Raw genomic sequence first — 10,073 nt, 5'->3', positions numbered from 1 at the left:
GGCAACGCGGTTCACATAGCAGGACTGTGGGACCGTATTGTTTTTCCTCCTTTTTTCCTCCATATTATTATTATTCTTTGCATCAAACTCCCTATGCAAAGACCTCAGACGCAAAGATTTACCCACCTCCACCACTAGGTCGCGCTATAGCAGAAAAAAACGCGTTTGGCCCTATAACTCCCAAACCGTACATTGGATATTTAAAAACCATATATCCACACGTTCCCTGGATCCTACTGGAACTTGTGATATAGGCCACGCCCAATTCCACCTAGACTTTTATTTGTGATTAATAATCCTTACTGATTCATGTTTTAATTTTTATGTCTCCAGAGAATTTTTTGGTGCATTGAACTTCTTTGTGTTAGTCTAGTTTTAGTCGCTGCTTGTATGTGCATCCGTTTTTGTGTCTGAATATTAAAAAGTGGATTTCCATCCCTGTTGGTCTTACTCTCTGTGTAACAGGATCCATCAGAGACCAGACTCTGCTGGACCTGGACCCAGCTGTGTGTCCTTTAAGAGCGACCGGTCACATGATCGCCTCATTAACTTTAAAGGAGATCAACCCTCTGCTGGAAAGAGGTCAGCTGTTAATAATATTATAATATTACTGATTCATGTTTTAACTTTTATGTCTCCAGAGAAGTTTTTGGAGTTTATTCTCAGCATCTTTCTTCTTCACATATATTTATATTCTCCATCTGAAAGCTGTCCAGTTAAACCAGGGATTTTTCTCTCTTGACTTTAGGTAAATACTGGATCTGGTCTGGTCCTGTATATTCTCTGGTGTTTGAGATTTTGAACCCAGTTTTTGGTCTAGTTCATTAAACTTCTTTGTGTTAGTCTAGTTTTAGTCGCTGCTTGTATCTGCAGCAGTTTTTGTGTCTGAATACTAAAAAGTGGATTTCCATCCCTGTTGGTCTTACTCTCTGTGTAACAGGATCCATCAGAGACCAGACTCTGCTGGACCTGGACCCAGCTGTGTGTCCTTTAAGAGCGACCGGTCACATGATCGCCTCATTAACTTTAAAGGAGAGGAACCCTCTGCTGGAAAGAGGTCAGCTGTTAATAATATTATAATATTACTGATTCATGTTTTAACTTTTATGTCTCCAGAGAAGTTTTCGGACCAACATTAAAAATCTTTGCATCCACGTGTTCACTGAATCACGCCGAGTCACGTGATATAGGCCACGCCCATTTCCGCTTAAACTTATTTTTGCAATATCGCTCTGAAATCGTTTTGAGGACAACAATCAATCAATCAAACTTTATTTCTAAAGCACATTTAAAAAACAACCAGGTTGACCAATGTGCTGTACATAGACATGAAACAATAAATAGACAGAATACAACACCAGACAAATACAACATACAGTTCTCATGCCAGATTAAAAGTCAGGGAATAAAAATGTGTTTTTAATCGCGATTTAAAAACCGGAAGTCTGGGGGTCAGTCTTAGAAAGCCCGATCCCCTCTACTCTTGAGCCGTAAAACCCCAACCTTCTTTTACCTATAAATGTTTGCTTCCATGACCGCTCAAAAACTTTATTCAATATGTTACCCCCTTTAAATTGCTTTTTAAGCCAAGTACCCCCTGACCAGTTCAAAAACATTTTTGGTAAAAAACATCTTTATAAAGAGGTACAGCGATAGATTCAATAAACAACAACTTTTTTTAAACAAAAACATTAAATGCTCCATTAGAAATATTTAGAATCCATCACTGTATTCATTATTATAATATAATTATTTTAGGAATTATTCATGACATATTTTTAAAATAGCATTTTTGCAAAAATTACACATACCCCTTGCAGTACTCCACAATATAACTAGTACCAAATTTAAAAAAAACACTGCTTCAGACCAACCTTGTTGGAGCACTTGTTTCCTTCTTAGTTCTTTCTGCACATTCACAGTATGGTCAGTAGGACCACCAACAGGGGGGTCAGCAGGACCACCAGCTCTTTACTGTCAGGGTAAACCATCTGATTCTATGTTATAATCAACACTTTAAGTCCCAGGACCTTTACCTTGTGTGTGTCTCTGTGTGGACAGACATGATGGGAGCTAATTCTTCCTGATTCCTCCACAGACTGGACCAGAAGAGCTCAGAGGGTCCCAGTGGTCAGTCCTCCCAGCAGCATCAAACCCACCTGGACTCCATCTTTATGGTCTGTTCATGTACACCAACTACTTTTACATCTATTCTGTTCCCAATCATCTCCATGCTGCCCTGTTCAGACCAAAGGGTCCTCAGTCTGTCCATCATGGATCTGATGGTTGCTTCCATGATTTCAGTCTGATTTGCCTTCATATAATCTTCTGTTCCAGCTGCTGGAGGACAACATCGTCACTTTTGTGAAGAACGAGCTGAAGAAGATCCAGAAGCTTCTGAGACCAGATTACCCAGAATGCCCAGAGAGTCAGAGGGAGGGTGAGGATGAAGAGCAGAGGAGGAGCAGAGAGGTGTTTCTGAAGATCACACTGCACTTCCTGAGGAAAATGAAGCAGGACGAGCTCGCTGACGGTCTGCAGAGCAGTAAGAGGATTTCTCTAAAGATTTAACTTGCTGGACTAATGGGACGTTTACTAATGTCTCCAGAGAAGGGTCAGAGTATGTTCCTGTTTCTTTATGAATCACCTACTGATCTTCTTTGTTCTGTATTCATTCAGGAAGTCCAGCAGGAGTTTGTAAACGTAAACTCAAATCTAAGCTAGACAGGAAGTTCCAGCGTGTGTTTGAGGGGATCGCTAAAGCAGGAAACCAAACCGTTCTGAATCAGATGTTCACAGAGATCTACCTCATGGAGGGAGGGGCTGCAGGGGTCAATGATGAACATGAGGTCAGACAGATTGAAACAGCATCCTGGAAACCAGACACACCAGAACCAACAATCAGACAAGAAGACATCTTTAAAACCCCACCTGGAAGAGATAAACCAATCAGAACAGTGATGACAAAGGGAGTGGCTGGCATCGGGAAAACAGTCTTAACACAGAAGTTCACTCTGGACTGGGCTGAAGGCAAAGCCAACCAGGACATCCAGTTCACATTCCCATTCACCTTCAGAGAGCTGAATGTGCTGAAAGAGAGAAAGTTCAGCTTGGTGGAACTTGTTGATCACTTCTTTAGTGAAACCAAAGAAGCAGGAATCTGCAGGTTTGAAGAGTTCCCGGTGGTCTTCATCTTTGACGGTCTGGATGAGTGTCGACTTCCTCTGGACTTCCTCAACACTGAGATCCTGACTGATGTTACAGAGTCCACCTCAGTGGGTGTGCTGCTGACAAACCTCATCAGGGGGAATCTGGTTCCATCAGCTCGCCTCTGGATAACCACCCGACCTGCAGCAGCCAATCAGATCCCTCCTGGGTGTGTTGACATGGTGACAGAGGTCAGAGGGTTTACTGACGCCCAGAAGGAGGAGTACTTCAGGAAGAGATTCAGAAATGAGGAGCAGGCCAGCAGGATCATCTCCCACATCAAGACATCACGAAGCCTCCACATCATGTGCCACATCCCGGTCTTCTGCTGGATCACTGCTACAGTTCTGGAGGACGAGTTGAAGACCAGAGAGGGAGGAGAGCTGCCCAAGACCCTGACTGAGATGTACATCCACTTCCTGGTGGTTCAGTCCAAAGTGAAGAACATCAAGTATGATGGAGGAGCTGAGACAGATCCACACTGGAGCCAAGAGACCAGGAAGATGATCCGATCTCTGGGAAAACTGGCTTTTGAGCAGCTGCAGAAAGGCAACCTGATCTTCTATGAATCAGACCTGACAGAGTGTGGCATCGATATCAGAGCAGCCTCAGTGGTCTCAGGAGTGTTCACACAGATCTTTAAAGAGGAGAGAGGACTGTACCAGGACAAGGTGTTCAGCTTCGTCCATCTGAGTGTTCAGGAGTTTCTGGCTGCTCTTCATGTCCATCTGACCTTCACCAACTCTAGAGTCAACCTGCTGGCAGGAAAAAAAACATCATCAACACAGTTCTACCAGAGTGCTGTGGACAAGGCCTTACAGAGTCCTAACGGACACCTGGACTTGTTCCTCCGCTTCCTCCTGGGTCTTTCACTGCAGACCAATCAGAAACTCCTACGAGGTCTGCTGACCCAGACAGGAATTAGCTCAAAGACCAATCAGGAAACAGTGGAGTACATCAAGAAGAAGATGGATGAGGATCTTACTGCAGAGAGAAGCATCAATCTGTTCCACTGTCTGAATGAACTGAATGATCGTTCTCTAGTGGAGCAGATCCAACGGTACCTGAGTTCAGGAAGTCTCTCCACAGATGAACTGTCTCCTGCTCAGTGGTCAGCTCTGGTCTTCATCTTACTGTCATCAGAAGAAGATCTGGACGTGTTTGACCTGAAGAAATACTCTGCTTCAGAGGAGGCTCTTCTGAGACTGCTGCCAGTGGTCAAAGCCTCCAAAAAAGCTCTGTAAGTGGATCAGAATTCATCTATTTATAATATGTTGTAAAGCACTAAGTATGAACTATGGCTGAGATTAATTCATTACTGTCCCTCATCAACATATACTACGATATCTTTCAACAGAAGTTACATTTTACAACTTGTTTCCTTCCTGTGGTCTCTCCAGGCTGAGTCTCTGTAACCTGTCAGAGAGAAGCTGTGAAGCTCTGTCCTCAGTTCTCAGCTCCCAGTCCTCTAGTCTGAGAGAGCTGGACCTGAGTAACACCAACCTGCAGGATTCAGGAGGGAAGCTGATCTCTGATGGACTGAAGAGTCCACACTGCACTCTGGAGACTCTCAGGTCAGATCAACAACAATAATCTTTGACAACACAGTAATGAAAAATACTTTGGAGACTAAACATGTGAATGTTTCTAAAGTATTTTATTCTGATTTAGAATCACTTCATAAAGAATGAACAATGAACTGGGGCTAGGATCCAGAAATCATTCATTATAATATCATGTGACTTTAAGAAACAGTAACGTTAGCCTACAACATTGATACAATGGATTGTTTAGTTGTTAGTTTTGATTCATAAGGAGGACTTAGTTGTGATGACTGGTTGGAAGAGGATGAGACGAGAATCATTGGAGGAAACGACATTTTAATTTCTGGAGATAACTGTTACTGGAATAGTTTGGATCAGCTGTTGGACCACATCAGCTGTTTGGATCACATCAGCTGTTTGGACCACATCAGCTGTTTGGACCACATCAGCTGTTTGGACCACATCAGCTGTGCCACTGATCAATAATGAGGTTTCCAGACGTAAAGCAGTTAAATCTTTCCATGAACATGTGTTTATGTCATTAGATATTTTAGTTATAACCAGATTAAGTTAGCCAAGCATTTTGGCGTGTATATGTGTGGTAGTTATTACATTTTGGAATATTCCACGATCTCGACCATTACAAAGCTAACGTTAGCTTAAGCTGACTGGCTGACTAACGTTTAACACGGAGGGGACTACACATCCTCTCTGTTGGTTTTCTTTATTTTGAGAGTGATCTGCTCCACAATATGAATCCATTTAATTTAGTTGGTATCCGTTGTTTTATAACCTCTTCTTACACAAGAGGATTTGATTTAATTTGAAGCTTTGTTTTGTGTGAGCACTGATTCCTGTTGTGAATTTAAAAAAGTTGTACTGTGTAAGGACATGATTAAAAAATAACTACTAAAGTATTTTTGTGTTTGGTTAAAGCCATTCACATATCAGGATCCTCACGCACCGTCTACACATGCCACCCTGCCATGACCTCTAGCCCCCCCCCCCCTCGCCTCCCAATGTAATAGTTTCTAGATCCTCCACTGAATATAAACAACTTGTTTCCTTCCTGTGGTCTCTCCAGGCTGAGTGGCTGTAACCTGTCAGAGAGAAGCTGTGAAGCTCTGTCCTCAGTTCTCAGCTCCCAGTCCTCTAGTCTGAGAGAGCTGGACCTGAGTAACAACAACCTGCAGGATTCAGGAGGGAAGCTGATCTCTGATGGACTGAAGAGTCCACACTGCACTCTGGAGACCCTCAGGTCAGACCAACAACAATAAACTTTGAAAACACAGTACTGAGAAATACTTTGGAGACTAAACATGTGAATGTTTCCAAAGTATTTTATTCTGATTTAGAATCACTTCATAAAGAATGAATAATGAACTGGGGCTAGGATCCAGAAATCATTAATTTTAATATCATGTGACTTTGTTTATTCCTGATTATACACCAAGTAGATCCAACCAGACAATCTGATTGGTCATCTAGACATTTAGAACGTCCTCAAATCAGCATGACAGCCCCCCCAGAGACCTGGTGCATCACATGAAATATTACTCCTCCATTTCCATGGCAACATTGTAACTTCCAGAGCTGAATCAACGAAACAGTAACGTTAGCCCACAACATCGTTACAATGGATTGTTTAGTTGTTAATTTTGATTCATATGGAGGACTTAGTTTTGATGAATGGTTGGAAGAGGATGAGACGAGAATCATTGGATGAAACATTTAACCTCTGGAGATAACTGTTACTGGAATAGTTTGGATCACATCAGCTGTTTGGATCACATCAGCTGATTTGGCCACTGACACATCATAATGAGGTTTCCAGACGTATAGCAGTTAAATCTATCCATGAACATGTGTTTATGTCAGTAGATATTTTAGTTATAACCAGATTAAGTCAACCAAGCAGTTTGGTGTTTATATGTGCGGTAGTTATTACATTTTGGAATATTCCACGATCTCTAGCATTACATAACTAACGTTAGCTTAAGATGACTGGCTGACTGAGGTTGGTTGACTAAACTTACTGACCAAGAAGGTCGCGCACGTTGTGAAAACAAAGATTTACGGTATTCCCGAGGGGGCTGAAGACAATAATATCAAAGATTTCATAGATAAACTACTTAAGAGTTGCCTGGACTTCCCCCGGGAAGCGCAGATCAAAATCGAAAGAGCCCACAGAGCCCTCGGCCCTAAACCCGCTAATGCTCAGTCAAAGCCTTGCTCTATTATTGTCAAGTTCATCCGTAGAACCTGGCAGAAAGGACAAGTGCAATACCACAATGACCGCTTTTACGTGGACTACGATTACCCACCAGCTATTATCAAGAAACGTGAAGAGTACAATCAAGCAAAGAAGATATTGAAGGAGAGGAAAATTAAATTCTAAACTCCCTACCCTGCAAAACTACGCATCTTCTATGGAGATGAGACCTGCCTGTACCAGAGGTTTAGTGGGGTTCTTAACCCCACTAAAAGAAATAAAATATTGTCTAAAATGAGAAAGGAAAAATTACAAATTGCTATGTTACAAGAAACACATCTCAATCCACTGGAACACGGAAAATCAAAAAGGATGTTTTTTTCTAAAATATATGACTCGTCCTATAAATCAGGTCATAGGCGGAGAATGGCCACTCTAATATCACAAAGAGTCCCATTTGAACTTATCTCTGAAATCACAGACAAAGAAGGGAGATTTTCAGTGATAACTGGCAGAATCGATGGAGTCCAAATAACATTGTTCAATGTGTATGCTCCCCCAGGTAGTGACATTTCATTTTATAGAAAACTATTTGGTCTAATAGCACAATCAACGGGTATACTTGTCTGTGGAGGGGATTGGAATGTACAACTTAACCCTAGGCTTGATTCCTCAAGACAGACTCCCCAAACATCTTTGCAGAAGAAAATCAAGATCCTTATGTCAGAATATGGTGTTGTTGACATTTGGAGGGATCTATACCCAACAAGCCAAGATTATACTCATTATTCCCATGCACATACAGTATATTCTAGAATTGAGAAGGATCGCCATAGGGGACGCAACTGCGGGATTTGAAACATTGACCTTTCTGACCATGCTCCCCTGTTGCTAAATGTGGAAATAAATGCAGACTTCAAAAACACACAGTGGAGACTGAACACAAGTGTACTGAACGACCTACAATTTACCAAATTAACCAAATCTGACATAAAAACATTCCTAAAGGAAAACCTTAACGGAGAGGTGAGCCCAGAAATTGTCTGGGACACACTGAAAGCAGTTACGAGGGGTAAAATTATATCATTTTGTGTACAGAAAAAAAGAGCTAGGCAAGTTAAGCTATCAGAGCTAAATGAGGAGCTAAAAGAGCTAGAAAGAAAACATAAGAGAAAATTAAATCCTGAACATGATACTAGACTGAAAATACTGAGAAATAATATGAATGCATTATATTTACAAGAAATACAAAAGACGATGATATACAGCAAACAAAAATACTATGAATCAGGTGCCAAGTTTGCTAAACTCTTAGCGAGTAAACTACAAAAGCAACAAGCAGATAATACAATATATAAAATAAGAGACCCAAATTCTAAGAGATGCCTTTACAAACAAATTGAAATTAAACAGGCTTTTCAGAGTTATTATAAACAATAATACACACAGCCAAAGTTAAAAGAGGGACAACAAATCAAGGACTTCCTTGACCAACTTAACTTACCTGTTTTGTCAGATGATCAAAATCAAAGGCTTGTTGCAAATATTACAGAGAAGGAACTATCCAGTGCCATATCGAGACTTAAGGCAAACAAATCTCCGGGCCCAGACGGATTTACGTCTGACTGGTACAAAAAATTGAAATCCAAGTTATCTCCATTCCTCCTTCAAATATTTAATCTAGCTCTAAAAGAGGGTAAGATGCCACCATCATGGAAACAGGCTATGATATCTGTAATTCACAAAGAGGGAAAGGACCGACTTAATTGTAGCTCCTATAGACCTATCTTGGTTCTTAATATCGATTACAAACTTTTCACATGAATTCTTTTAAAGAGAATTGAAGAGATACTTCCACAACTTATTTCTACTGATCAGACAGGTTTTATCCCACAAAGACAAACTCATGATAATATAAGGCGTACATTACATATATTACACCATATTAAAAAATATCGAATACTAGCTGCAATGATCAGCCTTGATGCTGAAAAAGCTTTTGATTCCGTAAGTTGGGCCTTTCTATATAGAGTACTGTAGAGGTTCGGATTCCACTCAGATTTTGTTAAAGTGATTGGGGCACTATATACAAAACCAACCGCGCAGATAAAAATAAATGGTCACTTATCAAATACTATTGGACTAGAACGCGGGACAAGACAAGGCTGCGGACTTTCCCCCTTACTCTTCGCCCTTTATGTAGAACCGTTAGCTCAATTAATTCGGCAAACGAACAGTATAAAAGGTATAAATATCTCCGTGGATGTACACAAAGTGGCGCTATACGCCGATGACGTGTTGCTGTACATAAGTGAACCAAACACATCACTTCCCAAATGAATTTTAACAGCTTTGGGGATTATGCTGGTTATAAATTAAATGTAAATAAGACACAGATATTGACATTTAACTATAACCCTCCAAAAATAATAAGTGATGAATTTACTCTTAAATGGGACCGGACCACTTTAAAATACCTAGGTATCATAATCCCCAAAGATATAACCACCATAGCTAAGAGTAACTATGATGATCTTTTAAATAAAGTAAAACTTGATATAAAGAGATGGACCGTCATCCCCTTCATGAGTTTAATCCAAAGAGCTGAATCTGTAAAGATTAACCTACTACCAAGATTCCTATTTCTGTTCCAAGCTCTCCCGGCAGAAATAACAAAAAAGCAATTTTCAGAGTGGGACAGAATGATTTCTAGATTCATATGGTTAGGAAAAAAGCCGAGGATTAGATTTAAAACATTACAGCTCTCCAAAGAAAACGGGGGTATGGCTATACCACACCTTTGAAATTATTTCTACTCTGCAAAAATTAAACCCCTGATGAACATATGTAATACAAATTACCATGCTAGGTGGAAGGACATTGAAGTACTCCTTATGTCAGAACCACCTTTACAGGCAATACTGGGAAATAAAGACTTAGAGAGGACTCTATGCAAGATTGAAAGCCCTTGGATAAAATCACAATAAAAAATCTGGTCGGAGGCTAAACATGAATATAAATTGGACAGCAAACTGAAGATAATAAGATGGTGTGCATATGACCCTGATTTCAAACCCAATCAAACAGATGTTGGATTCCAGAACTGGCTG

At 40.6% G+C, this 10,073-nt stretch overlaps 1 protein-coding gene across 1 annotated transcript in view; it reads left to right on the top strand.

Moving 5' to 3' along the window:
- The window catches only part of LOC117938484 (NLR family CARD domain-containing protein 3-like), a 13,245-nt gene extending 6,632 nt beyond the window's left edge, over window positions 1-6,613 (top strand). Inside the window, exons 2-8 of the mRNA XM_034863117.1 lie at window positions 466-582; window positions 941-1,057; window positions 2,099-2,177; window positions 2,338-2,545; window positions 2,680-4,447; window positions 4,608-4,781; window positions 5,836-6,613. Of these exons, the coding sequence (XP_034719008.1) occupies window positions 466-582; window positions 941-1,057; window positions 2,099-2,177; window positions 2,338-2,545; window positions 2,680-4,447; window positions 4,608-4,781; window positions 5,836-6,028 (2,656 nt within the window). The 3' untranslated portion in view covers window positions 6,029-6,613. The remainder of the gene's footprint in view (window positions 1-465; window positions 583-940; window positions 1,058-2,098; window positions 2,178-2,337; window positions 2,546-2,679; window positions 4,448-4,607; window positions 4,782-5,835) is intronic.
- Window positions 6,614-10,073: the final 3,460 nt, after the last annotated feature.

This window comes from Etheostoma cragini, chromosome 23 (genome assembly GCF_013103735.1).
Source record: "Etheostoma cragini isolate CJK2018 chromosome 23, CSU_Ecrag_1.0, whole genome shotgun sequence".
Taxonomy (NCBI): domain Eukaryota; kingdom Metazoa; phylum Chordata; class Actinopteri; order Perciformes; family Percidae; genus Etheostoma; species Etheostoma cragini.
The sequence above is the reverse complement of the archived record's forward strand: the minus strand, read 5'-3'. Positions and strand labels throughout refer to the sequence as shown.